The following is a 24,569-nucleotide window of genomic DNA, read 5'->3' as shown; positions in this document are numbered from 1 at the left end:
CCCTCTGAGCCTCAGGTACATATGGGTACATTCAGTTAAACCAGGGTTTTCTCAAAGTGTAGCTCATGGGTCAGATCATGACCTCCTGGCTCAAAATTTTTAAGGGCTCATTTACAAATGCACGAGATTAGGATATCTGGTGGTAGAGCCCAGGACCGCTACTGGTCTAAATGATCCCTGAGCTTGAGTCGAGCTTCCCAGGTATTGCCAAGTTTAAATGTCTTTGCCTGTGGAGTCTCATCGTAACTCCTCATACCACTGTACTATCAGGAGTTGTGATCCGTTATTATCCCTGAAATCTGTTACTATTCCTAGAACTCTGATTACTGCTATTATTTTGAGAACAACCAGCTCCATCTGAGTAATGGGTCTGAGCTTGTAAAATCAAGCTGGGCTGCCGCAATCCTGACAACCCACCTCTCAGTGCAGCAGATAGCCCATCTGCACCCTGACATGTGATGGCTGAGGTACCCCCTCTGTCCCTTTATAGCCTAAGGATCAGGGGAGTGGCTTTCAAGGTAGAATCTCCTAGAAAGGGTGTTTGATGCATTCAAGAAAGTAAGTTCCAGGCTCGCATCTCAGAGAGCCCAGATAGTAAAGAGGAGTCTTCCCTACGTCTCCATCACTACTCCCTCTACTCCTGCCACTCTGCAAAGAAAAACACTCACCACTGTTTTTTCCTCCACTACCTAGAATTTCTACAAAGATAACAATCGGGAAGAGATGTACATAAGGTAAGATTTTTGTTTTCTAAAATTCAGATCTGCTGTATCATTCTCCTGCTCAGTATCCATCGAATGGCTCCCTGCTGCCTTCAGGATGGAATTTAAACTTACCTTCTTGATGCTAGGTCCCTGTATATTCTGATTCCTATCAATCTCTCCAGATTCAACTCTTTTCATTCTCCTAAGCAGCCCCCCATGCCACTTGGAGTTCTACAACCTGCCATGCTGTTTTGTTGTATCCACAGACCATAGTTTCCTTAACCCATCTTATGGATCGAGCTGGTGAATTACATCTGCATTTGTTGAAGGGTTAGCATATGGGGCCCAATTCTAGGGTTTATGAAGCACGTAGTTAGACCATTGGCCATCCCAGTTGCACAGGAAAAAAAATACGAGGATGCATGATAACCTATTTTCTTGTAGGCATTTAAAAGACATTTATTTGAATGTATCATGAAGGGTTTTTTGGGGGGGAGGGCATTTTTTTCTCAGAATCTCATATTCTTTTCTCCAATTTTTTTGTATTGCTATTTTTACTCTTTACAAAAATAATGCATACTTACTATCAAAACAACAGCAACAAACAACTCATAAAGTATAGACCAAAAAAAGTGAAATAAACTCTCATAATCCATACATATTCTCAGGCCCTTTTATATTTATATAGAGATGGAATTCTATGCCTGCATATTTTTTACAAAAATGAGATCATATTGCTCATAATTTATTCTTTGCTTGACAAGAATTCCATGTCAACAGATGAATTTCAACATCATTTTTAATGAAACTATAAAATTTTCTTTCCAGAATATACCATAATTTATATAGCCAATCCTATATTGTTGAACATTTAGGTTGTTTCCAACTTTTTCCTATCATAAATAGCACAACGACAAAATTCTTAGACATATATCTTATGTGTCCAAGTTATAGCTTGCTCATATCCTTATGAGACAAGAGCCACAAAGAGAAATTGGCCAGAAGGTTAACAAGCGTTTTCAAGTCTTTTGACCCATTCTGTCAAATGCCAGAGACTCCAAGCCTGAACCTACTCTGCTATTATTGCAGATATTTTTAGGTACTTAGTTTAGCATTATTCCAGGAATAGGAACTATCATTTGGATAAGAGATAATTCCATAGGCTGTCCTAAGCTGAGATAGTATTTATAACATCACCAGACATGACTTATTATAGTAGTGCAAAGCTTTGGAGTCCAAAGGGCCTGGGGTTTTCACCTTGTCTTCTTGGTGAGTCTGGATAAGATCCCTCAGTCTCTCTGGGTTGAGGTTTCCCTTTATAGAATGTTTCCATTCTACCTTCTGTTTTGAGGATTAAATGAGATGCTATAGGTAAAGTGTCTAGCACATGGATCCATCCTTCCAACCTCTTTTCTCTCCTTCCCATTTTAGCAACACAGATGGTGAGCCCCAGATCTCCATAAGCTCTGGAGATTTGAGTTCTGTTGTAATCTAGGAAAACCGCATTTGCCTAAACCAAACAATGTAACAGGATATAGTCTGAAAACCTGTTCTGTTTGGCAGGCACAGTATTTAAAAACATTTTTTAATTGGTTGCCAAAATTTGGAAATCTAGAGATTTTACAAAAGAATAAAAATTCCCCGGGGTGCCTGGGTGGCTCAGTTAGTTGAGTGTCCAATTCTTGATCTCAGCTCAGGTCAAGATCTCATGGTTCATGAGTTCAAGCTCCACATTGAGCCTTGGACTGGCAGCACAGAACCTGCTTAAGATTCTCTCTGTACCCCTCTCTCTCTATCCCCCCTCAAAATAAATAAGCTTAAAAAGTAAAATATAATAAAATAAATAAAATAAAAATTTCCCTCTTCTAAAAACTCAGAAGGTATGGCAACACTGGGCCCTCCTCCTGTCCTGACAAATCTGGGGTACTCTAGTCATGACATTGTCCCCATTCCCCCTTGTAGGCAGACTTCACCCTGCCTATATCACTCAAGCTGTGCATCTGGCCTATGTAGGTACCTGGGTTTGAATCCCTGGTCAGGCCCGTTAGGGTGTTTTCCTTCGGGCTCTGCAGTAGATCACCAAACCCTTGAGCTGACAAAGGAGAAGAGAGGGTGCCTTGGCCAGTAAAGGAGTAAATCTGTCTTCTGGATGCTCTAAGGTTTTTGGACCCAGCCATCTAAGGATCTAAAGGATGAAGGATGGGCAGGAGGAGATAAAGTAGGATTCAGCCATGCACATAGGGGCTTCTAAAGGTAGACCACAAGCTCAACACTCCCAGCATGCAAGCCACGTATAATTTCACTGATAACTGACTGATGAGAGAAAAGGTAAAAAGGGAGGAGAGTGGAATGGCCATGACTATAGAGGCAGAAATTGCTGATAGTTAAACCTGGTTCTACCTATTTCTTGCTCTGTGTACTTTAACATAAATCTCAGTTTTCTTGTCTATAAAAGGTTGACTGGGAGGATGAACTGATATAATGTCTGAAGTACCCATTTGTTAGATGAATGAATAGGCAAATCTTTCTACCTGGGATCTTCATCCCTCATTCATCCCCTCACTTTTAGATCCTTGCTCAACTGCCATGCCATGGGAACTTCTCTAGAAATCCCTTCTCTCCCTACCTAGATGAGTCCTGTTCTCATAGTACCACAGATCTCTCTTCCCAACATAGCTCACAACTGTATTTTTACAATGCAGTCATCCCAGGGTTCAGAACTGGAACCTCACATTGTAAAGGGAGAGAAGGTAGGAATGTGGTTTTGGTTGAATAGTATATTCTCCTTACCGACTGCTCATGGTCTCCATATGAATATCTAATCTTGAGACCCTGGTCCACTTCCTTCTCTTACCAGAAAATGCACTTCTTTTATACCAAGAGCCCACTGAAGAGCTGTCCTTTATAGTGCTGTGGCTTGTTCATTCTTCTGGAATGGTTCAATGTTCAGAGCACGAGCTGTGGAGACAATTAGCCTGGGATCATGTTCCAGCTCTTCCAATTATTAGCACAAGACTTGTGATGAGTTATTCATTTCACCTTTCTTATTTGTCACGTTGCATTGGCCAGATTCTTTAGTATCAAGTTGAATACCAGCTGAGATGATACTTCACACTTCTCCAAACCATACTTTTCTCAATGAACCCATCTCACAAGGTTGCCATGTGGATTAAATGATCTAAGGCATTCAAAATACCTAGCCTGGTGCCTGTCACACACTAGGTGTCCCATAAACAGTAACAGCTGCTGTTGTCACTCATGCAGGGTGGAGCTGGTTATCAGCAATGGAGGATTCCTCTGTGATCCCAAGAGGTGCCTAGTTGTTCTGTCTGACTCCTACTTGGCCCTATCTCCGGCCTCCTTATCAGTGACCATGGTAACCTAGCATATTTCCCCAAACAGGTACTTGTACAAACTCCGCGATCTTCACCTGGATTGTGATAATTACACAGAGGCTGCCTACACACTCCTTCTCCACACCTGGCTTCTCAAGGTACTGTCCTTCCAATAAAGGTGATTTGTGTTAGGATCTCTATGTGGCCCTCACAGCAAGTTAAAGAGTTAAGGAGCAGGGGGAAAAAAGAGAGAAAGAGGAAGGGAAGGGAAGGGAAAGGAAGGGAAGGGAAGGGAAGAAAGAAAAGGAAAGGAAAAGGAAAAAGAAACAGAAAAGGAAAAGGAAAATAATTAGCCCAATAAATTTTTTTTTTGCTATGTCCCCAAACTCTTGACTTGGCCAGTTACTGTTCTGCACTACTTTTCCTGGTCACATAAGGTTTCAAGTGACTTTCACATTTATCAACAACAATAACCCCCCTGAGACATGTTTTACAGTTTTATATAACATTCAAACATCACCTATAAATCATTAGCATGCCCAGTGAGCTGTTTTCTTTCTCTTGAAAACAGTGTTGTAGCTGGACAGTGTTCTGAAGGATTTCCTTTGGCTTTTTGAAAAGCTGGGCTCATGTCTTATAGGGGTTCCAGGAAAATCCCTACAAACCACACACATGAGCCAATAGAGAGTCCAAAAGGCACAACTGGCAAAAATCAGGAGACACTTCCCAATGGAAACCACAGACCAGACTCTCCCTGACTGACCATTCACACCCAGGGTGACAGGCCAGCTGACAGACGTGTGTGCAGAGTTTCCTCCTGCTCCTCATAAGTAGGGAAGACACCTCCCCTTGGCTCCCTCTCAGCCCCGGGTGACTTGGTGTATCTCTTGTCCTCAGTGGTCAGATGAGCAGTGCGCATCGCAGGTCATGCAGACAGGCCAGCAGCACCCCCAGACTCACCGACAGCTGAAGGAGACGCTCTATGAGATCATCATAGGCTACTTTGACAAAGGAAAGGTAATTTACCCCTGTCCTCCCTCTCTCTGTGGAGATCGTGGCTATGGGGAAGGGTGGTTCCTTCCCATACTCTGCACCCCATCCATCTGCACGTCTGGTCAGCTCTCCCTCCCAATTCTGAGTCTGGTCACTTTGCTTCACCTTCTCACCACCTCCATTCAGGGCCTCCTCATTGTTCACTTGGATACTCAATGGGTTCTGAGAAATCTGCCTGCTCCCTCTAGTGCCTCCAACAGATCATCCTCTGTACAGGAAATGGCTCCCACATTTCCCAGAAAGAGTACACAATCCTGTCTGTGACCTGTGAGGCCTCACATGAGCTGTCTTCTGACCGCTTCTCTTGTTTCATCCCTGCCAGCTCCCTCTTGCCCCCATGCTGTATGCCAAATTCTTTCCACATCAGCGTCTTTGCACTTGCTTTTCCCATCTTAGAACATTTTTCCTCCATAGCTTTCCATGGAAGACTCCCTCTCAGAGCTCAGAGCTTTGCTCAGATATCCTCAAGGACACCTTCCCTGACCAACCTAGGCAAAACAGCACCCCTACCCCGAGTCACCTTTATTGCCTCTTCAAAGCACTTGTCACTATCAGACATCACCTGTTCATTTTGTTTTTACATTCATTGTTTGGCTTGTCATTTTAGAATGCCACAAACACAAAGACATGTCCACTGCTGAATGTCCAGTGGTTAATGCAGAGCCTGGCATGCAGGGACAAATAAATATATGTTGAATAAGTGAATGAATTACATGAATGAATGACAGGGTGATGCCATCATTGATCTTTAAACAACAAGGACAAAATGTTTGGCTGGGAGAAGATTAACCAGACCAACTGATACTCATCCTCCAGTCCCCAGTGGACCTTCAAGAAGCACCAACCCAAATGCAACCATTCATCCTGTAGGAGATGTGGCATGTGGGCTAAGTGCTTAGGCTCTGGAGTCAGCCTGGTTCCAAACGTTGCTCCTCTGTCACCTACAGTTCCCTTGACCTCTTAGAGACTCAAATTCCCATCCAAAATAATGATACTAATAGTACCTACTTCCTAGTTGTATTGTGAAAATTATGTAAGAGAATGCAGGTAGAACACCTAACATAGGACCTGGTACATAGTCATATCTTCTTAAATTTTAACTGTCATCATTACCCTACTCTGCCTTCAAGGCCCCAGTTGATTGGCCACTTCCTCCAACAAACCTTTTTTGAGTCCTCCAGCTTACCGACAGCTTTGCCTCTTCTCTGAATTACAAGACCTCTTACTATTCATCCAGACATAATTTAGTGGACTTAATTTTGATCTGTTCTGTCACTGCAGTTCATTGTATCTGTCTTATCCTGATCTCCCCACCTTCCCTGGAAAGACAGAATGAGGTAATGTCTGTGGAAGGGCTTATAAATTCCCAGGAGTTGAGCAGTTGGAGACCACTGTTTTTATAATTTACAATTATACGCCTCTTGAGGGCAGTGAGTCTGCCGTTGCTGAAACCTCCTGCCCTGCTGACATCAAGTCAGAGCTTACTATTTGTTTACAGCTGATTCAGTGCATCACGGTGTGAAAGCCCCAACAGGACATGTTGAGCTTTGTCTTCTGCCACGTATCCAGTTCAACTCACCCTATGCTGAACAGAGAGGAAAAAGATGCCATCCCTCATCTCAAGGACCTTATCATCTAGTTGGCAAAACAGACAAACCAATCATGATCTTCTTTGCATATTACCCTTTGGTGTTGTGCAATAATGGAGAATGAGGGACAGAAAAGTAGTGCCCAGGTACTTTGGGAGCAGAGAGGAGAGAGCAGATGGGTACAGCTCACTTCAATAGCCACTGCTGTGGAAACTTCCAGAATGAAGCCCAAACTCTTGAGCATCCCTTTAACCTCCTCTCCCCGTACCTTCCCTCATGTAGATTTATTGCTCTAGACACACACAATAGCCTTCTACTTTGCAAGTCCATCTGTCAATATTTTGTGGACTCCTCTACATCCCTCAAAACCCAATTCTTGCATCTATTTATGTGTATGCTTTACCCACGTACATTTCATGACAGGAGAGACTGTGTCTTGTCCATATTTATGTCTATTCCATCACTCTATACCATACCATGCCTAGAAGCCAGCCGGTACTCAATAATCAATGTATGAGATTCAGAGGGATCAGTGACTGTCAGAGGTCCTGGTGGCCATACAGGCAGACTCAGGAGGAAATCCTAGATATCTGACTCCCTCCCTGGCCCATTAGTGGTCTCTTAACACATTGGTGAGGGCATTTCTGGCAGATTATGGTACAAAGTTTGCAAAGATCTCCACATGAGCCAAAAAGTCCCCTGACCCAGCCCAGGGACTTTACCACCGTCTTCTTGTTCAGACTGAACAGAAAGAAAGCCCCAGCCCAGCCTGTAGACTTGGTTCCTCCTGGCACATAAAGCATTTTTATGCTGCTCACTAAGTTGTCCACGGGTTTACAGCCGTGGCTCCTCCACTCGGCACTTGCTTTTATTTATTTTTATGCTTGGATGCAGAGAGAGCATTTTTGCTACACAGCACACACTACATTTTGGCAACCTCCCCTCTCTCCTTCCCCACCTCCCCTAGCTTCTCCATTTAGATGCATTTCCCATTTTAAACTGAATATGAAATGTGATGGGTGTCCCTTGAGATTGCCAGATCTCCAGCCCACTCTGCATCTCCCGCCTCTGCAGAGGCTCCCGACCCCCTTTAGTCTAAGATGGAAGGATGATCTATCAGATTCAGCCTAAGAGCAGAGGAAAAGGGTTTGCTTTTCCAGGATTTTTTTTCAAATGGAAAATGCCTATTTACAAAAAGTTCTAATCACTCTCGTTATACTCAGCTCCACCACTACCTCTATGCAGCCCCCCTCCCCACTCATATACTCCAAATAACCCCAAGTGACACGTACAAAATTTCAGTTACACAAGATGAGAAAGTTTTAGAGATCTGCTGTACAACAATCGGTCTATAGTTGACAATTCTCAGGTCACACCCAGGTGTGCATTCTAGCCCAGCTTTTGGTTAGGCATGTGACCTAGGACAATGTCTCTGCCTGTCTGAACCTCCATTTCTCACCTGGGAAATGCAGCTGTTACTAGACACCTCCCAGAGTGTTTGTGAAGACCCAAGAAGCATGCAGATAAAGCATTTAGCCTAGTCTCTGGCTGCTCCATTATTTGTCACGAAACTAGAGTGGGGCCGAGGAAGGGTCATGCTCACTGGTAAGTACCTGGCTTGCCGTGCATGGGGCCGGGCCTGGGCTGGAGTGAGGCTTGCAGTACAGTCCCAGGAGTCAAGCTGCCTTGAGTCCCTTCCTCAGCAAGGGTTCTGCAAGCTTGGATGTACCTCCTAACCTTTGTGTCCATGACCTTCCTATAGATGTGGGAAGAAGCCATCAGTCTGTGCAAGGAGCTGGCGGAACAATACGAGATGGAGATCTTTGACTATGAGCTCCTGAGCCAGAACCTGGTAAGGCAGGGTGCCCAGGGCCTCAGCTCCCCAGAGAGGCTGGGGAGAGGAAGCAGGAGGCCAGGTGGGGTCAGGACACCAGAAAAAGAGTGTACGTAGGGCCTGAGCTGAGTAAGGCTGTGCTGAAAGCCTTCCTTCCAGTTGGGAATATTTCCAGAAGAAGGCATTCTGGGAAAACTCATTAGTGACAGTTTCCCGGATGGAGTAGTAAGTACCTGCTTGGCACTGGGGCTGCTGCTGCCGTTGCACACCCAATAAACACTGTGCTACATTTGCAGTAAAATCGCCACAAATCACTAAGCCAATTAAATAAAAACGCAAATTTGTGCTTTCTGATTAACAGATAAATCACATTAAAATGCTCCCCATCTGGCCATTCCCCATTAGCTCCTCGGTGCTTGTGATTGGTGGTGGGGGGGGGGGGGTAAGTGGAGAGTGGGGGAGCCAGCCTAGCCTACTTGTGCTGCAGATGCCAGGGCTTGGCGGGGAAATGGCCTCTGCAGAGAAAATGCAGAACATTTGGGCTGCTCCCCCCACTTGTACACCTCCTACATATTTCCTGGCCACCTCAGAGCCAGGACACCAGTGCCCCATGGTAGCCTATTTTGACAGGCCAGTCCAGCTCTGTCCAGGGAACTATAAAATGAGAGTCCAAACATGGAGAGATGATTTATTGTTTCTTTGTGGGGGGGATGGGTATTGAATGCAGTATTCTTGTTAAAAGCAGCTGGGCTGTTAGCTGTTTGTACTGTGTGTAAGATATGATGCAAACACACATATGTAGTCATAGCAAGAAACACTTATATCTACCCTACACATACATCCACATAGATATTTGCAAACATGGGGGCACACATACACACATGCATCCAGTACACATTTGTGCACACACAGAGTACACATTCATGTGTATACATGCACACACACACCCGGTACACATTTATGCACACACACATGCACATACAGAACACATTCATGCATATACAGTGAATATTCATGTGCACACATGCACACACGTACCTAGTACACATTTGTACACACACATGCACATACACACAGTACACGTTCATGCACATGTTGATGTACATGCATGCCCATTCTCCAAGTCCATGTTGCACAGGCTTGTGTCCATGTACACTTATCTCCCATGTTGTATCAAATTTAAGATGCCATCAGTCTGAGATGCAGTCTTTTTTTGTATGTGCCTTGTCATGATTTCTATCTGACTAATAGCAATTCTAAGATACTATCAGGTGTAAAGTAAGATGTAAACTGTTTTCAGAGATGTTAAAATATGAAGAATGCACACCTATTAGATTGATGAAATACGTCAAGGGTGCATACAAGGGAAGATACATATATCTGGAGATATTTATGCATCCATAGACCCCCACAAACACATGCCTTGTGTGCCCGAAGGAGAGAGCAGCATGGCGAGGTGGGGGCTCTGGACAGCTGGCTGGATTCAGCTTCATACTTACTAGCTGCACTATGAGATACGAAGAACATTTCTTTATCTGCAAAACAGACATACGAAACTTGTGGGTTGTTAAGAGGATGATGTGAGTAAATGAGCTGGTGCAGGTAGAGTGATTAACGTGGAACCTGGTATAGGGTGAATATAGCCATTGCTATTATGATTATAGACATACCCACAGATATGCAAATATGTGCAGTGGGCATCTTGGTTCTGGTATAATGATCGTCTCTCAAGAGTGGCCTCTCTGGACTTTAAGAGACAAAACAGATGAACATAAGGGAAGGGAAACAAAAATATTATAAAAACAGGGAGGGGGACAAAACAGAAGAGACTCATAAATATGGAGAACAAACTGAGGGTTACTAGAGGGGTTGTGGGAGGGGGGATGGGCTAAATGGGTAAGGGGCACTAAGGAATCTACTCCTGAAATCATTGTTGCACTATATGCTAACTAATTTGGATGTAAATTTTAAAGAATAAAAAATAAAATAAAAAAAAAAAAGAGTGGCCTCTCTGAGTTGAATGTGCCTTTGATACACATATCTATGTTGTTACAAGCTGTGAGTTTTCTCCTTCCAGATCCAGCAGGCAAAATTCTATGAAAACATCATGAAAATCCTCAGGCCCAAGCCAGACTACTTTGCTGTTGGATACTATGGCCAGGGATTTCCCTCCTTTCTGCGGGTGAGTTTGTGGGTGACTGAGACCCAGGCCAGGGGCCTGGGGCCTCTCAGCCGCCACTTTGTGCTTCAGGGATCTGCTTGTACTGAGACTATGTGCTCTCCTCCATCTGAGGGCTGCCCTCCCCTCACATGCCCAGTCTCCTCCATCATCACCACCCTCAGCTACCCCATGTTCCTATAGATACACAGCAACTAGAGCTGCCCTATGAGGTAGCAAGCTCCCCATCTCTTGAGTGTGGTGTTCAAGGAGAGCCGGTAGACTTCTGCTACCCTGCCAGCACTGTAGAGCTCTGGTTCTCAGACCTTTTGGGCTCAGGAATCTTTTTTCTCTCTGAAAAATTACTGAGGTCTCCAATGAACTTTTGTATTGATAGACTCTAGCTGTCTACATTTATCATATTCAAAATTAAAACTAAGAAAATTTTAAAATATTTATCAATTTATTTAAAAATAACAATAATTAACCTGTCACGTGTTAGCATAACTTGCATCATTATGAAAAAATAGTTATATTTTCCCATAAAAAATGTGTGCCAACAGTGAGATTGCTACATATTTCTATAAATCTCTTTAATATTTAGATTAAGAGAGGATGGCTAGGTACTTACACTTTCTTCTGCATTTAGTCTGTAGTGATAGCACATATCATGCAGCTTCTGGGAAATTCTACCACACATCTGAGAGAATGATAGTGAAAAAGGCAAATAACAACTGACCATTATAATGAAGCGTGCTCCTTGATCTCATGAGGCCCTGAAAGGGTTTTAGGGACCTTCAGGGGTCTCTGGAGCATACTTTTTTTTTTTTTTAACATTTATTCATTTTTGAAAGGCAGAGAGAGACAGAGCACAAGTGGGGGAGGGGCAGAGAGAGGGAGAGAGGGAGACACAGAATCTGAAGCAGACTCCATGCTCTAAGCTGTCAGCACAGAGCCCTATGTGAGGCTCAAACCCATGAACTATGAGATCATGACCTGAGCTGAAGTCGGATGCATAACTGATGCAGCCACCCAGGCCCCCCTCTGGAGCATACTTTCTGAAGTAATGTTCTTGTGGATTATTCACTGATCATGTAGAGAGTTGGATTAGGTCAGCTGTAGGCTTCCTTCCCAGAGGACTCCATCCAGTGAACCTGAGGTTCAATTCTAAAGTCAGGGACATTCAAAAGAAACAGCAAATCTGATCTCTGACCTTACTTGATTTGCAGTCTAGTTGAGAAGCTAAGTTACTAACTGTTACCAGTCAATGGGGAAGTCAGAGTGGACTCACAAAAGTAAGCACCACAGGCTGCAAAAGAGGTAGAGAATGAGGGTTTCCTCATTGGAGTAGAGGTGGCTTTCCAAACCTGATTGTACATCAGAACCCCCTGGAGAACTTGTTAAAAACACATATTTCTGGATGTTACTCCCACAGATTCCATTTCAGCAGGTCTAGAGCAAGGCCTATGGATCTGAACTTCTAGAAGTCTCCTAGGCCCATCTGCCAATCACCCAGATTTGGAAGCACTGACACGCAGAGGTGACAGACGTGGGTTTAGACTCAAGAGCTTCTGGGCCAGTAGAGGTGGCACGGATGGTAGATATGATCTAGAACAAGGTTTCTCAACCTCAGCTCTACTGACATTTTAGGTCAGGTTGTTCTTTGTTAAGGGGGCCGTCCTGTGCATTAAAAGACATTTAGTAGCATCCTGGGCTTCTACCCACGGGGTTCCGGTAGCTCCCCCTCCCCCAAGTTGTGACAACCAAAAATATTTCCAGACATGGCCAGTATCCCTTAGGAGGCAAAATAACCTCCTATTTGAAAACTACTGATCTAGAGAAGGCTAACATAGTCAAAGAAGGGTAAAGAATGTATTTTCATGGATTTAGAGCCAGGAGCGATGTGATGAGGGACCCAAAAACTGGTACCTTCCACCCTGCAGGCCCAGCCTACATGGCTCATTAAAGGCAGGAGGGACCTTTTGTGGTCATGCAAACAGAAGACCAGGTATGACACACTGAAAGCTGAGTGAGGAACAGTTCTGGAACTTATACATAGGACAGTTTGAAAAAGTTCTCAGCATCCACAATCCCCTCTCCTTTTAGAATCATTCTTTTTAAAGAAGTGGTATACCTAGCTAGGTCTGTGAGCTGAGCTTCTCTTTTCTGTGGTGGGGAAGCAGAAAGGAGAGAGATCTCTAGGAGGTCACCAGAGCCGGTGCTCATGTCACAAGCCCCCCAGCTTTGCTTGCGTCATGTTTTCCAAGCCTAGGCCCTAAGATCTCTGTTGGGTGTCATTTCTCTGCAGAACAAAGTGTTCATCTACCGAGGGAAGGAGTATGAGCGAAGAGAAGATTTCCAGATGCAGCTGATGAGCCAGTTCCCCAATGCAGAGAAGATGAACACAACCTCTGCCCCTGGGGATGATGTGAAGAATGCCCCAGGCCAGTGTATCCTTGGAGAATGGCCCAGCCGGGGCCAGGCAAAGGCCCACAGAGCCCCACCTTAGAGCTTAGAAGCTGCTGCCAGAATCATTGCAGTGGTGCCAATGTCAGTGTCTAGTATGGTATCCAAAGAATCCATCTCGGGAAATTCTAAATGTTGTGCTCATTGTTTAATTCACTCATTCATTCATTCTCATAGTGAATACTATAGAGCCCTGGCTCTATGCCAATCATTGTGCAAGACACTGATGATCACGCTCACAAAGTGGTCCTACCTTCAGGGAGCTCATAGTCTATCTAACAAGTAAAAGAGACAGTGAACAACTAATTGCATCATTAAATATGTATTTGTAGAAATGGGATTAATGCCAAGAGGAAGCCATGCAGGACACTGTGGGAGGGCAGAGAAGGCTTCCTTGAGGAAGGTAATGTCTAAGGTTAGCAACAAGGCAAAGGTTAGCAGGAGGTGGGGAGAAGGGCCCAGACAGAGGGAAAGACAATCGTGCTCACAGGCCTTGAGTGGGAAGGAACACAGTGGCTTCCAAGAACTGGAATGGCACCTTACTTCTCTTATAATAAGATCAAAACCCCTGATCAAGGCAAGTAGGTTTTTCACCATCTGAACCCTGCCCCCCCTCCCCAGGATTCTTCCTTCCCTTTCTCATGTCTCTTTGGCCACACTGGCCTCGTTTCTGTTGTCTAAACACACCTAGCTGGTTCCCTCTGGACCTATGAATCTTCTGTTCCCTCTTCTCGCCATGCCCTTCCCCCAACCCCTTTCTTACCCATCAGATCTTAACTTGGTGTCACTTCCTGGGAGAGCTTTTCCTGGTCACTCATCTAAAGTGGCCTTTTCTGAACTCTCCATGAGCCTCTTATCTCACACTCTGTTTTCTTTAGAGACTTGATCTCAATCTGTTATCTTTTGTGCTTTTTAAAGGTCCACATAAGCTAGACTATAAGGTCTGGGAGGGCAGAGACCTGCACTGCCTTGTTTGCTGTAGTAAGTCCCCCCATCTCCCCTCGTGCCCAGCACAAAGCAAAAAAAAAAAAAAAAAAAGTAATGATAATAAAATACTTGTTGACTAATGGAAAGGGAAACAAGAGAGAGAGAAAAGAGAGATAAAGAAAGAAAAGAAGGAGGGAAGGATGCAGGGAGGGAGCCAGCTCACTGAAGTCTACAGAGGAGGGTATGGGGGATATGAGATGATGCCAGTGAGGTGTTCATAGGTCCAGGAGCTGACACTGGGCAGGGGGCAAGACTCCTGGTGGCAGAGAGCACATTAACCCAAGGATCGGGCAGACAGCTGAGTGGTGATGTATTAGCCCACCCTGGCTCCCAGCACCACACCCTGTAGCACAAATTAAGTTACAGCCTTTAAAATGGGGTTGACAGGTTGCATGGCTGGTCTGCTAAGTCTGCCGAACCTTAATCCAAATATTTTTCCCTTGGGTGATACATATTCATCTGTAACCTTTTCATTATGCTCACCTGCCCTTCATGCCTGCTCTACCATGGTATTTGCAAGAGGAAATGCAACTAGTCCTGGGGCTGACTGGTTACAAATGTGATTTTGGTTACAGGCGAGACAGGAGATTAGCACTAAGGCCCTTCTTAAGTGGACTCGTGGTGTTGAATAGTTCCATGGCATTTTAGCTTGGGGTGAAGGGAGACTACGTGTTACTAGGTTATCTCATCATATGCAGGCCTGATTTAGTAGCACCAGGAACCAGATTGAAAAGGAAAAAGGGTTGATATTTGCTAAAAGTCCTCTTCATGCCATGAATAGATTGAGTGCTTTATAACCATTATTTCTTTAACCCCCAAATAACTCTATGGGATGGGTATTATGTCTGTCCTATTTCATAGAGAAGGAATGTGTAGGGCAAAGAAGTAAAGTAGTTTTCCTAAGGTTACAAACCTAGTTATGGAAGTGAGATTTGAACTCCAAGATCTGTCTCAAAGTGTATATTCTTTCCATAATGCCATTACTTCCACTAAAATTAATGAACAGGATGTTCTTTATTAGCTGTTCATCATGTACCAGGCATTTTTCATGCATTGTTTCATTTAATCCTTATAGTAATCCTATGAGTTGGGTATTATTACTCTCCGCATATACAAATAAGAAAACCGAGGCTCAAAAAATATAAGCAGCTTGCACAAGGTGCTGAAAACTGATGGAGCTAGGGTTTGAGCCCAGATCTCCTTGTTGCCAAAACCTGAGCTCTGAATGCTCTGTCCTCTCACCTTTGCTAGTAGAAAAGCTAGCAAGCAGTTTTGGAAGGGCAACACATCTCATGTCTTCTCTTTTAGGTAACCAAGTAGGGGAAGACATTTGAAAGCTAAGGCCTCTTAGTTGAGTGTCCTGTCTCCCACATTCCCCCTGCCCAAACCTTGGGGTCCCAGTTCCATGTACAGACTCAACATGTAGTGAGACAGTCCAGCCATGCATCCTCCTGGGCATGATTTAAAGGGTCTGGTGTCACTAGTTTCCTCAGGACAGGTTTGGATTCTCCTCTTGGTCCAAGGCCAATTGCTAAGATCAGTGGATGTGACTTAGAAGCCTCTCTAGAACAAGGGTTGGCCAACTTCTGTATAAAGGACCAGATAGGAAATATTTCAGTCTTTGTCTGTCATGTGGTCTCTATGTCATAACTACTCAACTCTATTGTTGTAGTGGGAGAGCAGCCATAGATTGGCTGCTACATAAATGGATTGGTGTGGAAACCAAAGTGGTTTCCTTCTCAGAGAAGGGAGCTGTTGGCTATATGGCTTGAAAAAGAAAATGGTTTTTCTGAATATTACAGAAATCCTTCCAGTGAGGTTTGTTATTTATGTTAAGCATTGTGTTCTCTCTCTGTCTCTGTCTCTTTGTCTCTCTCTCTCTCTCTCTCTCTCTAAGGAACTCTCATTTAATGTGGAAATATTCTGCAGAGATAAAACAATTAAATTCACAGCATACTAATATGGAGTGAGTTTATCAGAGGGGGACAATTGAATTTAACTTGGAGTTATATTTTGGCCATTTCTTCTGTGTGAAAGAATCATAGCCTCTGCCATCAAAAAACTCACAGTCTGGTGGGGAGGGTCTGGGAAGGGAAAAGACAGGAAGCTGGAGAGATAAGAGTCCTAAGTATAGGCAAAATGCTGTGGAGAGTCAAAGGAAGGAAACGACACCTGACTGAGGGTAAATTGAATACTTATGGAGCCTGTGGTATTTGACATTTGCCTCAAGGGCTCACGGGAAGAGGGGGTGATGTGAGAAAATATTTCAAGCAAAGGGCATAGTAGAATCTTTTGGGAAACCAGAGAGAAACTTTGAATGCCAGAAAGAAGAGCTTGTGATTCCTTGGTTGGCAAAAATTCCAGGCTCAGGGAGAGTTTTTGGAGTTGTGGTAATCATTGGGTGGAATGAAGGGATTAGAGATCTTGGATACCTGAAGAGAGATGAGTAAAGGAGACATGAAAGGCACGGGAAGGGAAACAGGGGCCAGGATATGGGATCAGTGATGACTGGTTTTGTTTATTTGGATTGCCATGCTATCAGTTTAAAATGAATAAAGTTCTAGAATAGGCAGACGAAGCTCCCATAGCCTGCGCCCATGGCAGGCATCACTAATCAATCATAGAACTCTTTCCCACTCAGCCTGGACATGGCCTCAAAATCCTGCCACAAGCAGTTACTTTCAAATTTTCAGGGCTGGAATGCAAAATGATATCTATTTGCATGCTCTAAAGCAGTGCTTCTCAAACTTAAAGATGCCTCTATATCACATGACGCTCTTATAAAACTCTAGACACTGATTCATAGGTCTGAGGTAGGTGTCACCATTTCTTATAATTTTTTAAATATTTATTTATTTTTGAGAGAGAGAGCATGGGCACAAGCAAGAGGAGGGGCAGAGAGGGGGGACAGTGGATCCAAAGCAGGCTCTGCACTGACAGCAGGGAGCCTGATGCAGGGCTCGAACTCATGAACTGTGAGATCATAACCTGAGCCAAAGTTGGGCACCCAGGTGCCCCCCAGACTCATCATTTCTAACAAGGCTTCAGGAGATGCAGATGCTGCTGGTCAAAGGAACACACTGAGGAGCAGTCTAGGGTCAAAGAACCCCAAGCGTGTGGTTAAAAGACCCAACTACAGACCTCTGTTCTGCTCTCACAAGCTGTGTTGACCTTCAGTAATTCGCCTGGCCTCTTTGACATTGATGTCCTCATCTATAAAGGGGGGAGAATTACATTAATAACACTGCTGAGTGGAATTGGCGAGATGCAAGGAGACCATGGGGGATATGCTATGCAATTGACTGAGAACTATAAATTCATTATGGTATTACAGTTAGTATAGAAATGATAATGATGATTAAGGACCACTGAACAACTGTTAGCAAGGGCTGAGCCCTGGGATGGGCTTACAAGTGACAGGCAATTCTGATAAGGACCATGATGACTTCTAACTTGTCATTAGGATCTAGTTGGCAGCCAGCAGCCTGAGGTCAGTCATTCAATAAAATCTTGGCCCCAGGAGGGCTGTCGTGGGAGGTCTCAACTGGGAACTGTCCCTGCAGCCCACAACACATTGTGAGCCCTTAACTACAGGAATCCCAGACATCCAGTGTTTCACCGTCCAGCCTGTCTTGGATGAACACCCAAGGTTCAAGAATAAGCCAGTGCCTGACCAGATAATAAAGTAAGACCCACAATTCATTGGAAGAAGGGATGGGGAAGAAAATCCTATGGAGCTGTCAAGCTGAGCTGGTGGCAGGACAGGCCCTGGTGCCCTCCCAGTTCTTTCTCTGGTTTAGCCAGCCTTTTATCTCTTTTCCTCTTGGGAAAAGAATGACCCCTCCAGCCCAATTAGCAATCTGGGTGCTGTCCCTGAAAAGGCTGAAGCCAGAGATGGGAGGAACAAGGCACAGTGAAATATCAGGAAGCAGCAATGACATTTCATTGAACTGGAGGTGGAGAGCCTGTCACTCAGGTGACAGAGTGGTTCCAGGGAATGGATAGCCAGAGTGTGTGGGCTGGGCAGGCAACAGGCAGGGTGAGGACGGGGACAGTGCTCATACTGAGCACGTTCTTCCAAAGGGACACCTTTTCAGCATTTGTTGAGGTTGTGCATTGACAGTGGATATGTCCTGACGATGATGAAGGGGCAGTAGAGAAAGCAGCATAAAGGCAAGGTCTCCCTCCCTCTGTTCAGTAGCAGATTGTGAGGTCAGTGATGGAGCCATGAGGCAGGGGGCCTGTGGGGCACACCTCGGAGCTGCCCAATTTACCTTCCTCAGACCCGGGGTACCCAGTATAGCACCTCAAGTGCCTTAGAGAAAGCCCTCTCCTCTGGGAGGACAGTGGGAAGCAGGAGCTCTTTGTGAGAAGGAGTCTGTCCCAGCAGCCCCACACCAGTGCAGAAGGCTGAGCAGGTATAGCTCAGCTTGGGTCTGAGCCTCCCCCCAACCTCTTCAGCCAGGCACTGGGGCAAGAGATAACAACCATCCAGCTAGCACCGTGCCCTACCGGCCCCAGTGTTAGAACCTCCCCAGAGATTCAGGAAGAATGATTTGGGGGGTGGTTGGGATAACTAAAGAAATCTTTGGAAGATACCCCTGGGACATTAGGCTAAGACCATAGGCATATCTAGATTCTTCACTGAGGTCACAGAAATGATGACCTAGGTAGGCATTAATGGTAGAATTCCAGCTCCTTGGTACTCTAAGGGGTATTGTGTTCTTAAAGGACATGAGACCTGTTTAGCTTCTCAATCACCTTACAAGGAACACCTGATTTTATTTTTTAATGTTTATTTATTTTTGAGAGGTAGAGAGCACCTACAGGGGAGGTGCAGACATAGGGGAACACAGACGATGTGAAGCGGGCTCTGTGCTGACAGCAGTGAGCCTAATGCATGTCCCAGATTTACAAGCCTCGAGATCATGACCTGAGCAGAAGTCAGATGCTCAACCAACTGAGCCACCCAGGTGCCCCAGGAGCACCTGATTTTAAATGCTACAATTTTAACTGCCAGACCTGAAGTTCACTGTAGTGGGCCTCCCCTGACAGCACAAGGTCAGCTCAGGTTCTGTGTCAGCAACCTGGCATGCTACCAGGAGCCTCTGCCTCTTTGTGTCTTGCAGCTTTTATAAATCCAACTACGTGCAAAAGTTCCACTACTCCCGGCCTGTGCGCAAAGGGACCGTCGACCCTGAGAATGAATTTGCCGTGAGTATCTTCAGCAGCCTTGATCATTCCCCAGGGCCACTCATCCCAACCAGAACAGGTGTCTGTCAATGTCAGAATGGGAGGGCATTTGATCCAAAGCAAAAAGAAGTAAAGCTAACATCTACTGATACAATGACACCCATTCTCCAGTCTTTTCCATCAGGTTTGTTTTCATTTCTTGAACCTCTACACTTTCAAGATACCATCCAGGCCTTGTGTGAGGTGTACCTTTCAACCACAGGGCACTCAGGCATTTCCAGAAGGCAGGGACCCTCAGGCTAAGCAGGAGTGTTGATGAAGTCAAACCTTCCAGGACATACTAATAAGAAGACACAGTGATTTCAGTCCCCAGTGTCCGCTGTGTGCTTCCCAGCAAGGATCTGTCTTCTAATTCTCACGACTGGCAGAAGGAGGACGCTCTAAGTCTCTCCCAGCTCTTTGCCTTAGACTGATTCTTCAAATTTGGGAGCCACTCGCCCTTTCAGAATGTAGTGAACAGACTTGCTGGATAAAGGATTCTCAGCTGCATATTTTTTTCTGTTCATCACATTGAAGATTTCCTGCCATTCCTTTCTGGCCTGCCATGTTTCAGTAGATAGGTCTGCCACTAGTCTTATTGGTCTCCCTTTATATGTTAGAGCGTGTTTATCCCTAGCTGCTTTCAGAATTTTCTCTTTATCCTTGTATTTTGCCAGTTTCACTATGATATGTTGTGCAGAAGACAGGAGTGCTGATGCATAGGGGCACTTGTACCCCAATGTTTATGGCAGCACTTTCAACAATAGCCAAACTATGGAAAGAGCTTAAATGTCCATCAACTGATGAATGGATAAAGAAATTGTGGTTATATACACAATGGAATACTACTTGGCAATGAGAAAGAATGAAATATGGCCTTTTGTAGCAATGTGGATGGAACTGGAGAGTGTTATGCTAAGTGAAATAAGTCATACAGAGAAAGACAGATACTGTATGTTTTCACTCTTATGTGGATCCAGAGAAACTTAACAGAAGACCATGGGGGAGGGGAAGGAAAAAAAAAAGGCTAGAGAGGGAGGGAGCCAAAACATAAGAGACTTTTAAAAACTGAGAACAAACTGAGGGTTGAGGGGGGGTGGGAGGGAGGGGAGGGTGGGTGATGGTATTGAGGAGGGCACCTTTTGAGATGATCACTGGGTGTTGTATGGAAACCAATTTGACAATAAATTTCATATTTAAAAAAAAAGAATGTAGTGAACACTGTGAACACCCCTCCACCCCAGAAAATGCAGATAGATGCATTCATTATTGCTTAAAAATTCTGACTATTCAGAGACCCCAGGTTAAAACTTACCAGGCCTAAATCCAGGGAAAACTTAAACTTCACATCAGGAAAGAATTCTTAAGGGTAAAGTGGGAGTATGTTTCTGGGTCTTGCAACATTTATTCAGGCTCTGGGTTGATGAGAGGTTTGGGGGCCTGGCTGGGTTCTTGCCAAACTTCTCTAATAGCCAGGTTTCCTAAGTGTGTTTCTTTTCTACCCTTGCCACCCCCTGCTTATGGGACAGTCGATGTGGATCGAGAGAACCTCCTTCATAACTGCATACAAGCTTCCAGGGATCCTGCGCTGGTTTGAAGTGGTTCAAATGTCCCAGGTGAGTCTACAGGCCCTCAGGGAATAGTACATCTCAGGAGCCCTTTAACTGTAAGAAGGAGACAAGCTTTTGTTCAAGGCCACTGGGGAAATGCTAGAATTCCAATGCAGGAAGGGACCTGAGGTACTATCTGGATTACCTGCTTTCAGATTTTTTTCTTAAGCATCAGGTAAACTGAAATGAAGCCTACATAGAGTCCTGTAATAAAGCTGATGAATGGGGGCTTCTGTGGTTGGGTGCAGCGAGGAGGCAGAGAGCCTAGAACACCATCCACTTAATCATGTCCTCATATCTTTCTATCTCAGCAGCAACTTAGGGCACCTCTGAAGAATCCCACTATGAACCCATTTTATAGTTGGATAAACTGAGGCTCAGAGAGAGGCAATCACACAGAGGCAAAACACCGGCTAGACTGCAATTGTTTGAATATGTCTTTTGCATCTCAATAAACTTCAGGGTCTCCATGTCCTCAAACAGCTAAGGATCTTGCAGCTCCCAGGATGCCAGGGAAAGGCCAGGGTGGTTGTGAGGAAACTTAAAAAGTGGTGACATATTCAGGGTGTCTTATTCATTTTATTCATTTAACAAATATTTAATAAGTACCTAACACATGTCAAGCACTTGAAGATTTTTCAATGAAGCTTACGTTCTAGTAGGAACGACATACTGAAAAGTCAAAGTAAATATAATAATGTCATGGTGATAACCAGTTTGGAGAAAAATAAAAGAAAGGTGGTGCAGGAGAGATGTTATTTCAAACAGGGTGGCCAGGCCAAAGCCTCCCTGCCAAAATGGCTTTTGAGCAAAGGCCTGCAGGAAATGAGGGAGTGGACCACACAAATATTACAGAGAAGGACATTCTAGCATTCTAGCAAGTACACAGGCCCTATGGACAGAACATGATTGTGTCTGATTCAGGGCAAGTGAGGATGAGTAGGAGGAGCCCGATACCAAGTCCTGTAGGACCCTGTAGGCCAGCATAGGACTTTAGCTTTTCTACCGAATGCCTTAGAGCCACGAACAGAAGAGGGACATGGTCTGACTGATGTGTTCAAGCTACTGTATCATCAGCTTGAAGCCATTCCACTCCAGCCTTTAATGTCCCCCAGCAGCTTGATGGCCCTCCAATCTCCTGTGCACAGGCTTGGCCTAGACCTTAGGAGAAATGTAATAATGATTATGACATTAGCAAACGTTTATCAAGCATATGCTAAACTGTTCACATGCATGACCTCATTTAAACCCCTCAACAATGCCGCAAGGTAGACATTATTATTCTCCCATTTGATAGATGAGGGGACTGATGTACAGGTTATTTAAGGTTAGTGAAAGAAGTGAGATTTGACTTTCACCTCCTATATCAGATATCTCAACTGGATTCCCTCTCTCTTTCTTCCTGAGCGTATCCCTAGCCCATCCCAATGATAAGCAGCACCATGGAAAGGAAGAAACTATTCATGTCCTTTACTCATGGGACACATTGGTACATGATAAGGTTTGACAGGTGTCCCAGGCACTGCATCAAGGGCTTTAAAGCACTATCCCATTTAATCCTCACAAAACCCTGTGACATAGATACTGTTACTAATCCCATTTTTGAGGTAAGGAATCAGAAACTTTCTGCTAATATGTAGCCTCTACCCATTGGCCCTGGCTGTGACCTATCCTTTGGGGGTACTCTTTTCCCTGTACCTGCTAGGCCATGGGCAAACCGTAGGAGGTCCTGCTGTGCTCTCTGCCCTCCCACCCACCCTCCACCCCCATTATGGTGTTTCTCCTCAAAGCACCCATCACCCCCTAAGAGACTACATAATTTTCCCATAGGTTTATTTTTAATATCTAGAATTTTAAATATAATAACATATTAGAATATCATCTCTACTAGAATATAAGCTCCAGGAAGAGAGGTTTTGGTCTATTTTATTCCCTACCACATCTCTGAGTGCAAAAATTAGTTTCAGGCACATAATTGGTGCTCAAGACAATTTGTTCAGTAAATCCATCAATAGTCACTCAATTAATATGCAGAACCCCATAGTATCTGAGCTGGTTATTTCTTTTATGAACTCAGGATTGTGAATTTAGGAAAGAGCCAGCATTTTTGTTTTGCTTTGTTTATACTGGTACCTTCTGATATAAGGGTGGGAAGACCTCCAAAAAGTTTATTGCAATCAACTTATCTCTGATAGCCTCCCCTCAGTTGGGTTACCGAGAACTTCAGGATGTCTCAGACATAAAGGTTTCATGCCTGCCAAGTGAGCTCATTTTCAAAAAATTTGGTTTTGTCTTGTATGAATTTGTATCTTGGCTGTTTCTTCCATGAATTGTCAACACTATGGGACTGTTTGTATACAGCCGTGTTTTCTGATGGGATTCAAGTGTCAGTTCTGCATATTAAGGGTTCTTTACTTGTTCTTGGCCCTGAAAACATGCAGTCTTTACAAGTCACCCCAATCTGGGGATCAGAGACCCATATTCAACTCAGGCATTAACGAGCTATATGATGTTGGACAAACACTGTATTTCTGGGCTTTAGTTTTCATCACCTGCAAAATAGAGATTAAAAAACCATGGAATTGCAGAACTGAAAGGTACTTTAGAGGTCATTTAGTCCAAGAGCTGCAAAATCAAAAGCCTTCAGAACCCAGGAAGATAATGTATGTATGTAAAATAGTGACATCAAGACAACAGGGAGTGGCAGAAGCTGTGGCAAGCTCCCTCCAGGTGAATTAATTTTTTTAAAAATGAGAACTCACATACTGGCTAAATGATAGACTTCTCTGGGCCCAGATTGGCCTATCAGTCTCCAGTGTGCAAAGCCATTCCTGGTTTTTGTCCAGTCCCTTTATTTGCTTATAAAAACACTGAAGTCCAGATTGGGACTTGAAGTGTCAAAGTAATCAGTGGTAGCAGTAAATTATGCCTGTCTCATGCAGCTCATGGGATTCCTAAGAGGATTTAGGAGGGTGAGATGAGAGAAACGCCTTTGAAGAATATGGAATTCAGCCACTTGATTGCAAGGGATTACCATCACTTCATCTTTTGGCTGATGTTTCTCCCCCTTAAAACTGTTTCCAAAGTATTTTCTCCCTGATAATTTATTTGCCCCTCACAGCAAGTTGGGCAAGTGTTAAACACCTATACTGTACTGTACTGCAGAAAAGGAAACCAAGGCTTAGCTTAGAAAAGTGTCCAGAGCTCCAAGAGGCTGACTGAATCCTAACAGAGAATTTAAGGCAAGTTTGGTAGCAGAGTGTGAGCTGTCTGTGGTGGGAGAAGCTCACCTTTGGAATCAGGAACACCCCTGTCCCCCTTTTCTCCCAGCTCTGCAGTCATCTGCCCTGGGGCAAGTGACCTGACCTGCTGACCTGCTGTGGGGGGAACAAAAGGAAAGTGTGAGAGTGTTATAAGCCCAGCATGGGCTGACACATAGGAGGCAATCAGTAAATGGAGCCGGCTTCATTATCATGATCAATGCTTTTATTCCTGTTACCAGCCCCTGACATCCAGGCCTCCCACCAAATACATAACCCCATAACTCTGCTGAGAGCTGTATATTCAGTCATAGGTGAGAAACTCAAAGAATGTTCATTCT

At 44.4% G+C, this 24,569-nt stretch overlaps 1 protein-coding gene across 2 annotated transcripts in view; it reads left to right on the top strand.

The window, feature by feature from the left end:
• Nucleotides 1-24,569, top strand: part of DOCK2 (dedicator of cytokinesis 2) — a 413,468-nt gene that overhangs the window by 372,187 nt on the left and 16,712 nt on the right. For both annotated transcript variants that reach the window (XM_042947072.1, XM_042947066.1), the window contains exons 36-44: nt 694-734; nt 4,107-4,197; nt 4,937-5,056; nt 8,444-8,533; nt 10,593-10,697; nt 12,982-13,123; nt 17,730-17,811; nt 19,256-19,340; nt 20,888-20,974. In XM_042947072.1, the coding sequence (XP_042803006.1) occupies nt 694-734; nt 4,107-4,197; nt 4,937-5,056; nt 8,444-8,533; nt 10,593-10,697; nt 12,982-13,123; nt 17,730-17,811; nt 19,256-19,340; nt 20,888-20,974 (843 nt within the window). The remainder of the gene's footprint in view (nt 1-693; nt 735-4,106; nt 4,198-4,936; nt 5,057-8,443; nt 8,534-10,592; nt 10,698-12,981; nt 13,124-17,729; nt 17,812-19,255; nt 19,341-20,887; nt 20,975-24,569) is intronic.

The sequence above is a fragment of the Panthera leo genome, chromosome A1 (assembly GCF_018350215.1).
Source record: "Panthera leo isolate Ple1 chromosome A1, P.leo_Ple1_pat1.1, whole genome shotgun sequence".
NCBI lineage: Eukaryota > Metazoa > Chordata > Mammalia > Carnivora > Felidae > Panthera > Panthera leo.
The sequence above is the reverse complement of the archived record's forward strand: the minus strand, read 5'-3'. Positions and strand labels throughout refer to the sequence as shown.